This window comes from Microplitis mediator, chromosome 7, assembly GCF_029852145.1.
Source record: "Microplitis mediator isolate UGA2020A chromosome 7, iyMicMedi2.1, whole genome shotgun sequence".
NCBI lineage: Eukaryota > Metazoa > Arthropoda > Insecta > Hymenoptera > Braconidae > Microplitis > Microplitis mediator.
In genome coordinates this window covers 13,551,407-13,569,283 of record NC_079975.1, presented here as the reverse complement: position 1 = coordinate 13,569,283, position 17,877 = coordinate 13,551,407, and the positions used below count along the sequence as shown (strand labels likewise).

Below are 17,877 nucleotides of genomic sequence, written 5' to 3'. Positions count from 1 at the left end.
ACTATTTGCTATCATCTAACCAATTGTTAACTTAAATTCAACAAAAAGGCAACAATTTTTCTTTGTGCCGTTTGGGAAATAATAAATTCTCTACAACTTAAACTTTAGTTTCATAATTTGAATAATAATATTTTTTGGTGGTTTTCTCGCTTAAAGCGTCTCTCTAAAACTTTGTATTGGTTTTACAATGATTAGTGTAGCATCATATATTACTTATTTATAACTAATTACATTAATTAATGTTATGGGAACAAATTAGAATTTAAAAAAAAAAACCATTGGAATATTTTCTTGCCGTTTCGGATTATTAAAAAAAAGGGGGAGGAAGAGATAATATCGGGGGAGGGCACACGTGATGCGATAGCGGGTAATATGAACACTATCAACATGAAATTCGATTATAGTTTTGAGAAATTCTAAACCTCCGTAAATATAATAACATAAACAGTGTCGTGATTCATATTCTGTAGATAGAGTTCCAGGAAATATTTTTAATTGGTGTAATATAAACACATGACAGATTTTTTTTTTTTTTAATAACAATGGAGGCTAACCATTGAGGTGCATATTATACTTACTTTTTATTCTCAGGCCATCTCATTCTTAACTTATAGTATAGTGTAATACTTGTAGTTTGCAGTAGTTCAGTAGATAAGTAACAGTAGACAAACAATATAAATAAAACGTAGCATAGTTACATTTCCCTCAGTGCCAGTTTGACAGTTGTCGTCAACACATCTTAAGTTTTTTAATATACTTTTTACTGAGGTAAATTATACTTATAAAAATAATTTTTTTTTTTTTTTAATTATTTTTTATTACTTAGTTTTAACAGTCATAAAAAGTCGACATTTATTTTTAAATAATTGTGTATATCTATATTATTAAGTGCGCAGTTTACAAAATTATCAATACACCTTTTTTTTTTATTATTATTAATTTATAAATAAAATTAAATAATCAGTTATAAATTATACATCACTTTGTGACGTGTTATTATTAATCTTTAAGTGATATAATAATGGAAAATTTTTTTTAATTAAAAATAATACAATACAATAAATAACCTTTCGCTGTAAAAAATGACAATGAAGTTGGATGAGTCATCACGTAACAAAGAAACTTTGATCTTGATATTGTTTTATTTTTTTAATAAATATTGATTGTAATATTAAAATCACACCACTCAAATCCTAAAAGTTATTCAATTATTTTTCCTTTCAGGTTTTATATTCTTTTATTTATAATTTGATTCCTGTTAAATAATCAGTCATGAAGACTGTTGTGTTTATGCTCATGGTACTTATTGGTACCATACAGGCTATTTCAGTTTACGATCTTGTTAAAGAAGAATGGAATACTTTCAAGGTACAGTTTGATAATTTTTAAAATATGTTATTATTATGATTAATATTATTACTATTATTATTGTTTGATTTAGATTCAACATAACAAGCAGTATGAAAATGATATAGAAGAAGGTTTTAGAATGAAAATTTACATGGATAATAAACATAAGATTGCTCAACACAATGCTAAATATGAGAAAGGATTGGTCTCTTACAAACTTTCTCTTAACAAATTTGGAGATATGGTATATTTATAATATATTTAATTAAATTATTAGTTATTAAGAAATAAATATAAGTAATATATTAAAAAGTATTTTATCTATTGATTTAGCTCCATCACGATTTTATTCGTGTGATGAATGGATTTAATAAAAGTATAGATACAACTTTAAGATCTTCTTTACAACGTAGTGGAGGTCTAAGCCGTGGAGCAACATTTATTCCACCAGAACATGTTGAGTTTCCAAAATCCGTTGACTGGAGACACAAAGGGGCTGTTACACCAGTGAAAGATCAAGGCCATTGTGGTTCATGTTGGGCATTCTCTACAGTAATAAATAAAATTCTATTTTCTAATAATCCAATGTATTAATTTTTATCGAATCATTAACCATTTTTTATTTTCTATTGACAGACAGGAGCTTTAGAAGGACAACATTATAGAAAGTCTGGCGTTCTCACATCATTAAGTGAACAAAATTTAATTGATTGTTCTGGAAAGTACGGTAACAATGGTTGTAACGGTGGTTTAATGGATCAAGCATTCCAGTATATAAAAGATAATAAAGGAATTGATACTGAAAAAACTTATCCGTATGAGGCAGAAGATGACAAGTGTCGTTATAATCCACGAAACAGCGGAGCTGATGACGTTGGATACGTTGATATTCCTCAAGATGATGAAGAAAGTTTAAAAAAAGCTGTTGCAACAATAGGACCAGTTTCTGTCGCTATTGATGCTTCCCAACGATCTTTCCAATTTTATTCTGAAGGTAATATATTTAGATTTAATTATCTTGTTTTATTATTTATTAAATTGAAATTTTTTCTTTAATTTGTACAGGTGTCTATGATGAGGAGGAATGTTCTAGTGACCAATTAGATCACGGTGTTCTAGTTGTCGGTTATGGTACTGATGAAAATGGAACAGACTACTGGCTTGTTAAAAACAGCTGGGGAGAAAAATGGGGTGAGAAAGGATACATTAAGATGTCTCGTAATAAAAACAACCAATGTGGAATTGCATCCTCAGCTAGTTACCCTCTTGTTTAGTATAATCATTTTTATATTTTTAATTAATCCATTGGAAGATTATGAGATTACTCTCACAATAACTCAAAGAGAAACACTAAAAACTATGTTTCTATTATCCATGACGATTATTATATGATATTTTCATTTTTAAAGTATATTTTACTTTGCAATTAATTTTTTAAAAATACTATGATTTTACGATTATATCAAGTTAAAAATAAATTTTTTTTAAAGAACTTTTCGTTATTTAAATTTTAAAATTAAAAACTTAAACATAATGTATTCTCATAAATATAAAATAAAGTTTTTTTTTAAATTTAATTCGTTTGATCATTTAAAGTTCAGCCTATAAAATATAAGATATTGCTAGGACATTTCTGTACTACAGCAGTAAATTATGCCCTTGTATCCATCATGGGTTCCAAGCTAGTAAACGGTTATTCTAATTCAATTAACTTTTTTGGTGGCTATCTAAAAAATTTCAAGGAAACAATTCAAGTAGAAATGCAAGATGAAGCAAAAATTTGAAATTAGGAAGTAAAAATAAAAATATAAATGCAAGATTTTTTTTTTATCTTTATTGTTCTTTTCTATTTTTTTCGCATTAAGATAGTGCCACTGAATTGTGTATGTAATATGTAAATTGCGGGAAACGTCATTAAATTGATATATCTCATATTATAGTTTTTGGGAAATAAATTATAATTCATAAAATTGAATGAGTGTAAATGTAGCTGACAATTGGCAATTTTAAAAATTTTAGAATAAATAAACGAAATGTAAATAAAATTAAAATTAAAAAATGAGTATTTAGATAAGCGAAAAATCAGTACGCGCTTTGTTTTCAATTTCATTATTTAAATAAATAAATTTATTTATTTAAAATTTATAAATTATTGTCTCATGCTTGCCACATTTATACTCATTAAAATAAATCTTATTTTAAAGAATTAAATAAACATGACAAAAATCGGGTATTGTCTTCTGCTTTTTTATATTAATACAATTAAATTAAATTACAATAAGTACTCGCTATATAGTATATAGTGAATATAGCGAATATAGTTCCAGTCCAATAAATACGGGTGGTAGTCAATGGAGGAGCAAAAATTTTCTGATAAAATGCACTTATGAAATTCCCCTTCTCCTTTAAAGAGTAAACTATAACGATGCGCTGTTACATCACATGAATAATGCACATATACATGCATACACAACACACATAAATATGAAGCTCCGATTTGTTTCGATTGGGAGACTACGTCACTGTGTAATTCGTAGTGTGGTTAAGAATTGAGGGGAAGTCTGTACTTATTGGATCAGCACTTATTGGACTTTGATTATAACACATCTTGTGTACATATTTTTATTATAATTAATTATTAAATAATCTAGTTAGACACTAGAAGTACGTTCTTGCTATTTTATTGTTAGTTGAAGTGATATCAATTGGTAATGTTGCAGTAAGTATTAGAAAATTTATTTTTTTATACTAATTTTGAGGTTAAATGAAAAATTGTTTGAAATTATATATATATATATAAATATATATATATATATATTTTTTTTTTTTTTTCTAATAATAATATAAATATTAATAATTTTAGAATGTAAAAAAAAAATGGAGAAGCCTACCGTTAATGAATTATCCGAAAGAGATGATAAAAAAAAAGAATTGAAAAGAAAGTGCAAAAATTTTTCCATAAAAGAAAAGTTAGAAATAATAAATCGTTTGGAAAGTGAACCTTTGAATAATATTTTGAAAGAAATAAATGTTAATGCTAGTACTGTAAGAAAATGGAAAAAGAATCGTAAGGAACTTGAAGACAGTTTAATAGAACATATAGTTCAGCGTAAACGTCGACGTCAAGCATTAAATGCTGAAGTTGATGAAGCACTTTACATTTGGTTGTGCGAATCAAGAAGAACAGGTGATTTTGTAACAGGAACAATGTTGAAGCAACGAGCTCTTGATTTACATGAAAAAATGAATTGCAAAACAAAGTTTAGTGCTAGCGATGGCTGGTTACGAAACTGGAAGAACAGATATAACATAAAACTACAAACGACTAATAAGGAAAAATTATTAAGAGATCAAGAAGCTGCTGAAGAATTTATAGCTAAATTTCGAAATGATGTGCAATCTGAGGGACTATCAAGAAAACAAGTTTTTAACCTTGTTGATACCCCGTTAAATTATAAATCACTTCCTATGATGATGTTCAGTAGGGAAGAAGAATCTGAATTAAGTAGTTTAAAAAAAAACGTTGATCGCTTGACAGTTACGGTTTGTTGTAATGCTGATGGCACATTTAAATTACCATTAGTTATAATTGGTAATACTAAGAACCCTAAAGCTTTGGATGGAATTCCTAAAAATCATTTACCTGTATACTATAGGCATCAAACAAATGCGTCAATGGATACTGAGATATTTGAAGAATGGTTCAAAAATGAATTTGTACCAAAAGTAACTAGATATTTAACAAAAGAAAATTTGCCTTTGAGAGCTGTCCTTCTGGTCAATGATTGCAAAGCTCATCTGCATTTGAAAGTAAATAGTATGGAGACTGTTATCTTTCCATCAAACGTTATGGCATTAATACAGCCTCTAGATCAAGGTATTCTTGAAGCAGTTAAACGGCGATACAAGTATATTTTAACTCTAGCTTTAGTGAGTAAAAAACAAGACAACGTTGATTTACCTGCTCTGTTAAAAGACGTTACGATTAAAGAGGCAGTTTATTGGGTGAATGAAGCTTGGGAAGCAGTGAAACAAGAATCAATTTACAAGTGCTGGAGAAAATTATGGCCTGTTGAGTTTAAAATTGAAAATTTACCAAATTCTTTTGAATTTGTTAATTCAGACACTGTAAATAGTCACGATTTTATTTTCTCAGTTGAAGAAGATATGGTTGATGAAGAATTAACCTATGGAGATGTATTGAGAGTTTTACAAAAAATTGACGTATACAAAAATATAAGATTACAGTCTGTTAAGGATTGGATTGAACAGAATGATGGAGAAGGTAATATTTTTATTTCAGGAAAATAAAAGGGATCGGGGTATTTTTCTCTATCATATTCTTTTCAAGTAGACGAATAATGCTATTCTTATTACACTTGCACAGTAAATGAAAACTTTGCTCACGTTTTTCTCTTTAACAAATATAAATTTTAAAATTATAAAAACTTAGATTGCTAGATAATAGAGTGATGCATCGAGCCCTGTTCTTTATTTTGCCTTTAGAATTTATTCTTAGAGAAATACTTGGACAAAAATAACTACTGGCCTGCCTTAATTATAATATATTGACGTATTTTTAAATAAATAATAATTTTTTTTAATCTTTTTTTTTCTTTTTCATCTAAAGATTTCGAAAAATCTCTTAAGGATCAAGGAATCATTAATCTTTCAAAGAACCAGAGCGAAGAAATGAATGAGACTGATAAGAACTTGGATAACATTAATGAAAGAGCAGAATTGGTTAAAGATAATTCAGTGTCTGGACCAGAAGCATTAAACGCCATTGAAAAAGTTATTAAATTTTCAAATAATTTCAAATTATCTCTTGACACAATTGTTAGCTTACATAAAATAAAAACTGAAATTATGTCTTTGGTGGTAAATTCAAAGTAATTAACTCTCAAAAAATTCAATAATATCATTAATATGATCATATTTAATTATAATAATTTATTTGTAAAGTTAAGTCAAAGATTATTGTAAGTCAATCCGATTAATCTGTAAATTATAATAGTGATAGCTTACAGTTTTTAAATCTTTGAACTATGAAATTCATTATTGAGAAAATGATTTTAAAATTGACTTGAACAGATTTTTAAAAGTTCTCTACATGTATTTTGTAAAGTTATTTTCTATTAATTTAAATTTTCAAATTTTAAAATAAATGAATTGTCCGCTTATTGCACTCCCTGGTTAAAAATACTGATTGAAAAGAATTAAAAATGATGAAATTTGAATTCTTTTCAATAATTTCAATTCTTTTGTTTGTATATATAGATATACAGTTTGCATGGAGTGGCCGCTTCTCGATTTTCTGTTCAATCAGTATTTTTAATCAGGGCTGTCATTAAAGTTGAGACCACTCAATACTATTAATAATGATACTGCATTACTGATTATACTATTTTTATAATTATTAATTACTTATTTTTTGTACCTTTCTCAAAGCTTATTTAAAAGCATCTATATTATATTTTAATTCTATTTTGTAAATTTGATTTTACAAAAAATAAACCTTTTTATTGATAAAATATTTATTTTCGTGAAACGCCGAAAAAACATTGTTGTCACGGATGCAATACCACACGGTGACAATGATGATTTTATTTTATTTTTTTTTTTATATCTCCAAATATTGATAAATATTTTAAATGGATAGAAGCCTGTAGTTGTATAAATTTCACCGTAAAAAAATGATTAAATGTAGATGTATATTTGGTAAACAGTTATTAACATTTTATAAATAAATATTAGCTCAACTATTTTTCAACCAACTCTTTTTTATTACCGATTGTATGTGACCCACGACAAAGCAAACATCTCATCGGCTGTACCGTGGTATTTTTATCAATTTCTTTATGGCATGATATTGCACCCGGAACATCTTTCGATAATAAAATCATTTTATTCTTCAATTAAGAAAATTTTTATTAAATATCTGTAAATTTATTTTTTTAAATTTGGTTCATTTTATGGTGATAGGTGGCAGGTCGATTTGTCCCTACTCACTTTTAAAGGAAGTCAAGAAAAAAAAAAATAAGGAAAAGCAGGTCGTTATTGGACGGGTATTTATTACGTATCCACACATATTACAGGAACTGACCATATATACACCATATGAAGTATACCTATACCTATAATATGTATGACTTATTGGACTTGAACTGTATTAAATAGAGAGAAAGAGAGAAGTAGTTATGTTCGAATATTATCGGTAATCTTCGGCTGTTCTTTGAACAAGAAGCCGAACTTTCCACCTGTTTCGTGGTTTGTGTTTTTTTCATGTTGTTTTAAGTTTTAATAATTACGTTAATGGTTTACAATTGCTCACGTTTTATTGAACTAGTATAAAAAATATTAATAATAGTTATTACGCATATAATTATATTCGTTACAATTAATGAATTATTGCAATGTATACAAGTTAAAGATTTACAACAATTGTGTATTTTTGAAAATAAAAATATAACGAAGTATGTCATAATACAACACTATAATGATGGATACACTAAATAAAATAATAAAATCGGAAATTTCAATTGATGAAATTTTAGAATGGTTAACTGCCAATAATTATGATGTAATTATTAAATTTTTTTTACTTTACAATCTATTTTTAGGTTATAATGTATGCACATGTATACTTATTTTTTATTTTATTTTATTTTTTATATTTTTCTTGCAGGATATTAACTTTCCCAACATCGCTCATACTGATTCATCACCTACTGAATTCATCTCATATTTTCTAGATTACTTGAGAAAACAATGTCACGGGTAAATAAAAATGATTAATATTTATTTTATAATACAGAAGTTACCCGATGTCTAATAACTTTGGTAATTGTGTAGAATCAAGGTCCACATGTTTTTTTACAACCTAAAATCCAAAAATACACAAATTGCCATGAAATATTTTGGTTTTTTTTCAAAACGATAAATTATAAAAAAATTTTTTTTTTTTTAAATTGCACTCATAGTTATTTTAATTTTCTATATACGAAAATTAATTTCCTATTAACCATAAGTGTGAATTTAGCAGATGTGAGACAATTTATAAATTTTAAATAAATAAATAAAAAAATTCATGAAATAATGAATTTAAAAAAAAATACGCGTACTGATTTTTCAATTAACTGAGTACGCAGTTTTTAATTGTTAGTCTGCTTACATTTTATTTGAGTATTCGTTTCAAATTTTATTAAACTGCTAATTGTCAATGACATTCATATGTATCTACGAACTTCAGAGCCATTTTTAAAAAAATTTATTTATCGTTGTTGATTAATTTTTTTTTAATTTATTAAATAAGTATTGTTTTAAATATTATATTTGAGATTTTTTTTTCCATCCTAGTATATTACACGTTGGAAATAATGATGCTTCAGAGGGTCAAGTTAAAAAAACTGTTTGTTGTACACCATCAAAACAAAAAGAGTTTTTCGATAAAAATAAACATCAAATAATTGGTGAAAATAAAAGTTCAAAATTACAATTGTCAACAGAATTTAATGATGATAAAAGTAATTCGTCAGAACGAAACTTTATTGACACCAATACAGAAAATGAAAGTTGTGAATTAAAACTTACGAGTACTCCATTGCAAAAAATTCCACATATTAAGACTCAAACTGATGGATCAATTACTCCGGGTATCATTGATATTTCGAAAAATATGTCGACTGTTGATTCAGTGTCAAGTTTTAATGAATTATCAAAATCTTTTAGCCCAATTGTAAATCGCAGCTATCCACAATCAAGCAATTTAAATCGTTCTGTAAATATTGATGATGCTTCCAATGGTGATCAAAGTATATCAAGTACATCTTTGCAAGTAAGGCAGTCTATGATCAATGAATCTAATGACTCAAATGCGTCATTGAATACAAGTATGATTCCTTGCAGTCCTATTTCGCCATTGTATACCAATTATATGGCGCCAAAATGTAATCCATCAAATGACATCCCTTTGAAAAAAAAAGCTCCTAGGAGTAGAAATAAAAATAAAAGTCCTATTTATAAGCAAAATAACAATCAGATAATAAATGATAACAGTCATAGTATATGTTTTGGTGACTTTTTAAGTACAGAAGTAAACAATTTAAAAAAAAATAATAAGAAAGATAGAACAAAAAATTTTAAATTGAAAACTACACCTAATTCAGAATCTTCGAAAAATGAATCATCAATACAAGTTAGTCAAAGTCAATTGAAGTCTAAGCGTCGCATTAAACCTACAAAATTGGATCTTTCTTCTGATACAAGTAACAACTTATTCATATTTATATTAAAAAAATTAAAATATTTATATAATTTACATAATTTATTCTATTTCAGTAAACAAAGTGCAAGTTTTTGGTATAGTAAACAGGCCACGAATAGTGAATCCGCAGTTTGTGGAAACTCAACCAAATGATAAATTAAACGAAATGTCGTCATTTGAAATTGAAAGAGAATTATTGAAATTAGAAAGACAAAAACAACCAAAAGCTGATGTTATTACTGAAGTAACTAGTCAGGAATTAAAATGTGTCATTAAACCTAAATCATCTCCATTTATTGTACCTAAATTAGAACTCGTTGAAAATATCAAAGTGTTAGATATTTTAGCAAAACTTTATTCGTGTCTATTAAGTAAAAATTTAATTTTAAATCCGATGTCGGAATTATATTTTATTATTTCTTTGATTACATTTCAATATAAATTACCTGAAGATGAAGACAAAAGCCTGATTACAGTAGAAAAAAATAAACAAAACAATAATTTAAGTTCATTAGATGAATTAAAAATAAATTTAGGAGTTTCAGATATTGTTGAAGATGGTTCTGAAATAAGTGATGATAATAATAAGGCTCAGTTAAATGAAAAAGATGATTTCAAATCTGTAATGGATGAATCAACAGATAGTAAAAAACTTGAGTTATCTCAAAATGAAAAAAACTATTTCAGTACAGCTCATAATTGTATTTATTTTGCAACAGCTGTTCTTTTCAATGGAAAAAATTTGTTGTCAGTATTAGATCGAGCAACGTTGAAGTTGCTTTATGATAATGCACTGATAGTAACATTTCAACCAACACTACGAGAGTATTTAAAAGAATTATACTCAGTTAAATGTATACGATCTAAACAATTTAAACCATACAATGATGCCGGGTGAGCGTAACAATTTAAAAATTATAATATTATTAAAAGATACATATTTAAAGATTTATTAATTAAAATTTTTATTTCAGTATATTGCAAACAAATGTTTGTTTCCAAATGGACACAGATAATCGAGAAAATTTTCCTTCACCTTTAGCATTTTCTACATTTCGAAAACAACGCGATTTATTTTATGAAATTTTAAAAACTTGGGAAGAAAATCATTTACGTCCGAATTGGTCTTTTTCCACGACATTAGATAAAAAAATAAACACGTTGTTATCAATGCATCATGATGCTATAAATTATTATCATATTGCACGATTATTCAAATCACAGCTTTTAATGTCTTCTGTACAAATTGGAAAAAACGTAATACCCATAATATATATTTATTAAAATATGTCAATAATTTTATTTAATAATCGGTAATAATATAATAATTATGTAGCAGGAACAACTGGATGATGATCAAAATTTGAGTGTTTTTAAATATTTAAAAGACATAGATCCAGAAAAGTTGAAACAATTAAAGGAACGATTGGTAACTCCAGTAACATCATTAGGACCAGTACCACATCCAGAATTTCTTGGAATCCAAGAATTTTATAGGGATTTTATTTTAGCTTCTTCTAATCCAAAATTTAATGTTATTTTAGAACATTGTTTTATTCAAGAAATAATAGAATTAAATGAAACACAATTTACATGCAGTGATATTGATACAAAAGGTATAAATAATATAATAAACAATATTTTCACCATTCGTAGACTGAAAGTTTAAATTTCTGCCCTGTTTAGAGGGAAGAAAGTTGTTTTTTCTTTTTATAAAAAGTTATAAAAATTAGCACATGCGCCATTCTTTCCACAGAGACAAAAATTTAAACTTCCAGGCACATATCTGGTAAAAAATTGTATTCACACCACAGAGGAAAATAGGACGTTCCAATTCTGCTTTTCTCCTTTTGCGTGTAATATACTATTATTTTTTAAATAATTTAAAATTATAATTGTTTTATAATAATTACAGAAAATTCAGTAGATGAAATCACAAAGCAAAATTACATTATTTGTTTATCAAGTCTTCGAGTAATGGCTAAATTCTTAGGCTTTCTTGTATCATTACCATTTAAATCAGAAGTTAAAACATTGGATTCAATAAATACACAAATAGCTTTGCGAAGTCGTGTAAGAATACAAATATTTGTTATTTATGTATTTTTTTTTTTTTTTTTTTTTTCATTTAATTTAATTTTATTTCAGACTCTTCCGCCTTTGGATTTACAAGAATGCTTATCAAATGCTATAAAAAATGGCAAATTATTGCTCACTGTTCCATGGATGGTTCAATATCTTGCCATGATGGATTCAGTTTCATTTTATTTACCATATTATTTAAAACTATGTGAAATTCTTTATTATATATATCGTACTGCATATAACTTGTTAAATCTCGAAACAGCATTACTGATAACTTTTTCCGTTGGATGGCTTTTCGAACTTCCTAATTTTCCAAAAGATATTTACTATAACTGGCATTCACACTACAACAGTCTAAAAATAATAGTAAAACCTTTGCGTAGTGAAAAAGAATCCATTAAAACATCATCGAAATTATTAGTTGAAACATCAAAAAATATTACCGGACGCAATATAATATTAGATGAAATGAAAATCATTGACGACAGAGCGTTATACATTTGTTGTAAATTTTTGAAAGAATTAAAAATATTATTAACATCTGGAAATTCAAGTATAAATAGCGGTAGTAATGCCAATCGTCATATTACGCCTGTCTCTTGCAAATTATCTCAGCCATCAAATTCTACAAAAGCAGTTACTCTGGAATTACAATTAGAGAATGCCTTTTTTCATAGTCAACCACGTTCAATTAAAAAAACAGTTGATTTTGTTTCTGAAAGAGTTGCTTCAACATGTGTTAAATATATTTGTGCATTTGTGATATCAACGATCAAAGAAAAAAATTATAAAATATGGAAAAACAAAATAAGCAAAAAAACTAATGAAGAAGTCATCACAGCTGGCGGAATGGGTGAGCATAAAAAAATTGTAACATGTGAAATTAAAGATGAATGTAAAAAAATAATTCCTAAGATGTGTGAAGCAAAAATAAAAAATTCCATCGAATCATTATTAGCTGAAGATATTTTAGAATCTGTAAAAAATATGTGTATTAAAATTGCTGTTAAAATGTCAATGGAACGAATAAATCAGTGGATCGATTCATATATTAATGGTGTTATGACATCAAAAAATATTTATGAAGATTATTTAAATAAAAAATTAGCTGATGGAGATGAAGACTCAAAAAACATCAGACAAAATGTAAAGATTGATTTGAAAGAACCTTATTCTACTTCAGTAATTAATGATATTCGTAATTCTATGTGGGAATTGATTGAACAAACTGGAAAATGGTCAATATTAACTGAAGATAATATTTTAATTAATATCAAAAACACACGATCAACATTATTTGAAAAAAATGGTTTAATACCATCAACTAAAAAGGTTTTATGTACTTTAAGTATTGACTATGCTTTACATATAATGGTTTTTAAAAGTGAATTAATGACTATCAATGTAGAAAATAATTTTATTGAATTATGGAAATTGTACAGTGATGCTGATAAATTGTTTTCAGGACTGTTAAGTCCTCGTAACATAAAGCTTTTAATGCAAACTTATGATTCATCAATTTGGACGAGATATGGGAAATTTATCCAAAGGTTGTTAGCAGAAAATATACTAACGATTGAAAATTTCAGTGAACAATGTGTTGCATTATTGAGACTTGAATGGCATGTTCATGTTTTAAAATCAATTCCAAGTTGTTTATTGCAAGCAATAAGTCATTACAATTGTTCAAACGAGCACACTGAAAAAGTTAAACATCTAATTGGTTGGATTGCTGAAACATGTTCTGAATTAAATTACAACTAATAAAATAGTTTAAATTATTATTTTATTTTCATTTCTATATAACAAATTAATATATATATATATATATATATATATATATATATATATATATATATATATATATATATATATATATATATTAAGGTGCGTCATTTCAGAGCAATTTTTTTTTTTTAAGTGCATGTGGAGAAAATCATAGTTCAACGCAAAAAAAATTTTCGTACAAGAAAAAAAATTCTATCTCGGTTAGAGATCTAGCTCATTGAAAAATTCGATTTTCCCATTTAAATAAAACAGGAAACTTTTTTTTCAAGCTTTGAGTATTTTTAACTCTAACTAATTAAATCTAATTTCCTACAAAAATTATGAGTGTATTAGTGTATTCGATCTATTGATCTGTTAACGAGTTATAAATACTCAAAGCTTGAAAAAAAAAATTTTCCTGTGTTATTTAAATAGGAAAATCGAATTTTTCAATGAACTAGATCTCTAATCGAAGATTATTTTTTGTGTTTAACTATGATTTTCTCCACATGCACTTAAAAAAACTTGCTCTGAAATGACGCACTAATATATATATATATATATATATATATATATATATATATATCCAGAATAATTGTACAAATAATTATAAAATTACACGTTAATAAAAATTGTGTTTAATATTTGAAACAAGTTAATTTATTATACTACAAATAAAAATGAAATATTAATAGTTACTTGATTTAAAAATAACTTAAATTTTACACTAGTATAAAGGTATATTAAATAACTTTTTATTTTTATATAATTTTGAAGTATCAAAAATAACAATTGTATTTATTTTTAAAAAAATTTTTTTTCCGTTTTTACAGTTAACTCGATATAGAATACTACAACATATCCACGAATTTTTCTAAGTCGCGCGGTGAAAACTGGTAAAAAAGAAAAAATTAGTTTCAATTTAATTTTATAAAATTATTCGAGCTACGAAATGTAATTTTGAAATTTTCTTTTTTTTCTGAATTTCCTCCATGCAAAAATCTAGTGCTTATTTAGAGATTCGAACTTCGAACCGAATAATTCGAATTATTCGTTAATTTTCAAATTTATTGTAAGTTTTAGTAATTGACATGTTTCATACAAATAAAACGTTATATGAATTGGATATTGTATAAACGTAATTCAAATGAGAATATATGTCATACTTATGAATTTTAATTACGAAAAAGTTTTTTTTTATTAATTTTAAAGTAGGGTAAATGTGGGTATTACTGCGGTTGTGGGTAATACTGCGGATATTTTTAATTTGATAATAAATAAATGATATATTAGTTCTTGAAGCTTAAATAAATTATTACTAATAACTTATACCTTTAAAGATAAGATGGATCAATTGTTTTATAAATAAAATTGTTAATTCAATTTATTTTTAACTAATTAAAATTGACACGTGGTAAAGATATGAATTTATGCCTACTTTGTGAGTTTCTGTGGCAAAAGCAGTGACACGAATAGGCCTTTTATTATAAATATATAATTTTATTGTGCTTATTTATTTTATGTAGGAGTAAGATAATACTTATTTAATATCAAAAATTAAATAAAACATGATTTTTATTAATAATTTTTTTTTTAATTACTGCCGCAGTAATTAGTACTTAAAAATCGATAGTGTATTACTGCGGTTTTTTCAAAAATTCCGCAGTAATTGAAGCGCCTCTAGTTGTACAGGTTTGTCCCTATTACTGCGACTGAAAATATTTACATCCTAACCTACAAAAATATAACGTGTGTTAAAGTGTGATCAAGTGGTAGATGAAAAAATGGGTAAAATTAATAATAAAACGAATGTTAGTAAGAAAAAAAACATAAAATCGAAAGGAATGAAAAATGCGAGGAAAAATTTGAAAAACAGCAACAAAAAATTAAAGAAGCGGAGGAGAAACAAAAGTTAAAAGAAGAAGGGTTGCTGAAAAAATTAAAAGCTGCGGAAATAAAGAAGAAAATTGCTGAGCTTGAAGCTGCAGAACTTGAATTACAAAAACAAATTAATAATAATTAGTATAATAGACAAATGATTTTATCGTAGCTATAAAACTATGCTGGTCAATTTTAGTAGTGTAATTTAAAAGTGCTGTGTTTAGTTGTAATATTTATTTTTTGAAATAAAGATAGTTTTTACTTATTTTAATACACTTATAATTGTTTCTCTAATGTTTTTCTTCCAAATTTTTAACAAATTCTCAACTCTTGACCATCTTGAGCTATCCGCAGTAATAGACACGCAGTAATTGGGTCGTTCGCAGTAATTGGCACGCAGTAATAGGGGTACGCTGTTTTCAGACCCGCAGTAATACATGCTACTGAACTTTTTTTTAAATCACTGATTATTTAAATAAACAATTGATTTATTGCATAATTTAATGTTTTTTATGTTCAAAATTAGTTAAATTTCAGTATAAAAAAAAAATATCACTGATTTCGTGCAATGATTACCATAAAACCCTTTTTAAAGTTAGACCTATCTAAAAAACCGCAGTAATACCCACATTTACCCTACCAATATTTTATTTGAAGTACTCTACCATATTGCGTGCGCACAAACAATGTGCAGAACGGAATTGGTTGCCCGAAACAGAAAGAGTACGAGATAACGTCTGTCTCACTATTTTGGAACGGTTTCCATTCACAGGTTTGTTAGTTTGTGCGGTGCATGGAGAATAGAGACTAGAGAATAAGCAGAGAGAGCTTCCATGATGCGGCGGTTTGGAATTGTGAATTTCCGATAGATGACGCTTGATAGCGCTTTACACAAATGTATGGGAAAAACCGGCGATCGTGGCTGAGCGGTTTAAGGCGTAAGACTTAGATCTCTCGAACACGATCGTTGGCCAGGCGTGGGTTCGAATCCCAGTGGAAGCCGGAAGAATTCTTCACGAATGAAGTTGTAAGGTATTTCGGACCTGAGATTCGTCCCGATGCCGACATTTAAATTAGATCGGTTTAAAATGAATTTGATTTGGTGTAATGTAATCTGTGGACGGTGTTTTCTTAAGCTCAATGGAATTGTGTTCCTGAGCGTTCTTGTAATATAACTTTAAAGTGACCAGGCTAGCTTTAATTGAAAAAATCAAAATGTATTGGAAAACCGGTGATCATGGCCGAGCGAGCTCTCACGACCCCTGTTTAGAAAATCTCATAGAATCCAATAGATTCTCATAAATTCCCATAGAAATTTTATAAGAATAAATGAGTTCTATGAGAAATGCTATAGTTAAGTATAGGGCCTTATACATACAGCTATGAGAATCTATCGGATTTTTTAAGCAGGGACTTAAAGCTCTCGAATTTGATCCCTGGCCAGGCGTGGGTTCAAACCCCAGTTCAATTGAACAATCTAGTAAATGGCAATTTTAGCAAAGCGATCATAATGCAATATTAATAGAGACCCAAGTACAAACCAGAATATCACTTCTAAAAGCAGTGACACCTAGATACTTATACAAAGCAACCAACTGGAAAATATTCACAAAAGAGCTAAACAACGAATACAAGGTTAATATCCCGGATGATAGAAATTTAACATATTGATAACAACTAACTCTCTTGATTCCTCCACAAGCTCCAACTGTAGATATGCATCCGATAAATCAATCTTTGACAAACATACGCCATTTTCAATCCTTGACAACAAATCTGGAATCCTGGGTATTGGGTGTCTATTTTTCCTTAAATTGGGATTTAATGTGATCTTAAAATCACCACAAATCCGCACCTGTCCGTTACTCTTGATGACTGGGACTATAGGCGTGGCCCATTCACTATCTTTAACTGGAACCAATATTCCTTCACAAACCAGCCGCTTAATTTCCTCTTCTACTTTTGCCTTTAAGGCATATGGTAGCGATCGAGCTTTACAAAGAACAGGCTTAGCATCTTCCTCAAGTTCCAATTTTACTTTTTTATTTTTAAACTTGCCTAGTGTCTCGGAAAACACATTCTGGAATTCTAGTAACAATTTCTGTGTCTTCATATCTTGATTAACAAATTTAATTTCTTGCGTGAAACTACCCGGGAAAAAAAATTCATGTCTGACCATATATGATCATATATGAGCATTCCTATATGATCATATATGAAAATTGGCCATGTCTGATCATAAATGATTACTAATCATTAATTAGATATGATCATATATGATTAGATTCTATAGAATCATTACGTTTAAACAATCTCAATTTGCTAATCCCGTTTCTACCAATTATCGGATTACTACTCCCTTCAGAAACAAACAATTGAAACTCATCTCCTTCCCTTTTATTCTTTACTGTAACTCTACAATTTAATACTCCCAATGGTTCCATAACATCTCCCTGGTAAGACTTAAACACACGGTCCGTAGCAATCATTTTTTCATCTTTAAAATAACTCTTAAGAGTTTGCATAGA

The 17,877-nt window shown here is 27.4% G+C and overlaps 4 protein-coding genes across 6 annotated transcripts; 3 read left to right on the top strand and 1 right to left on the bottom strand.

The window, feature by feature from the left end:
* Nucleotides 1–615: 615 nt before the first annotated feature.
* LOC130672186 (cathepsin L) lies at nt 616–2,923 on the top strand. The gene is made up of 6 exons (XM_057476570.1): nt 616–768; nt 1,225–1,368; nt 1,442–1,594; nt 1,684–1,902; nt 1,987–2,344; nt 2,416–2,923. The coding sequence occupies exons 2-6, from the start codon at nt 1,273–1,275 to the stop codon at nt 2,622–2,624; spliced, it is 1,035 nt and encodes a 344-aa protein (XP_057332553.1). The 5' UTR covers nt 616–768; nt 1,225–1,272; the 3' UTR covers nt 2,625–2,923.
* A 917-nt stretch (nt 2,924–3,840) lies between these two features.
* On the top strand, nt 3,841–7,136 carry LOC130672185 (jerky protein homolog-like). Its single transcript, XM_057476569.1, has 3 exons — nt 3,841–4,069; nt 4,214–5,635; nt 5,981–7,136. Exons 2-3 carry the CDS (start codon nt 4,228–4,230, stop codon nt 6,244–6,246), a joined length of 1,674 nt encoding a protein of 557 aa, XP_057332552.1. The 5' UTR covers nt 3,841–4,069; nt 4,214–4,227; the 3' UTR covers nt 6,247–7,136.
* Nucleotides 7,137–7,568: 432 nt separating this feature from the next.
* On the top strand, nt 7,569–13,520 carry LOC130672183 (codanin-1). Of its 3 annotated transcripts, none has more exons than XM_057476564.1 (8): nt 7,569–7,933; nt 8,039–8,130; nt 8,710–9,617; nt 9,691–10,510; nt 10,591–10,873; nt 10,956–11,232; nt 11,532–11,689; nt 11,765–13,520. In XM_057476564.1, the coding sequence occupies exons 1-8, from the start codon at nt 7,850–7,852 to the stop codon at nt 13,463–13,465; spliced, it is 4,323 nt and encodes a 1,440-aa protein (XP_057332547.1). In that variant the 5' UTR covers nt 7,569–7,849; the 3' UTR covers nt 13,466–13,520. The 3 variants fall into 3 exon arrangements, with proteins under 3 accessions (XP_057332547.1, XP_057332546.1, XP_057332548.1); XM_057476563.1 differs by having other exon boundaries at nt 7,570–7,933; nt 10,953–11,232; XM_057476565.1 differs by lacking the exons at nt 7,569–7,933; nt 8,039–8,130 and having other exon boundaries at nt 9,050–9,187; nt 9,259–9,617; nt 10,953–11,232; nt 11,765–13,519.
* A 3,465-nt stretch (nt 13,521–16,985) lies between these two features.
* On the bottom strand, nt 16,986–17,462 carry LOC130671280 (uncharacterized protein K02A2.6-like). The gene has a single exon (XM_057475068.1). The coding sequence runs from the start codon at nt 17,460–17,462 to the stop codon at nt 16,986–16,988; it is 477 nt and encodes a 158-aa protein (XP_057331051.1).
* Between the last annotated feature and the right edge of the window lie 415 nt (nt 17,463–17,877).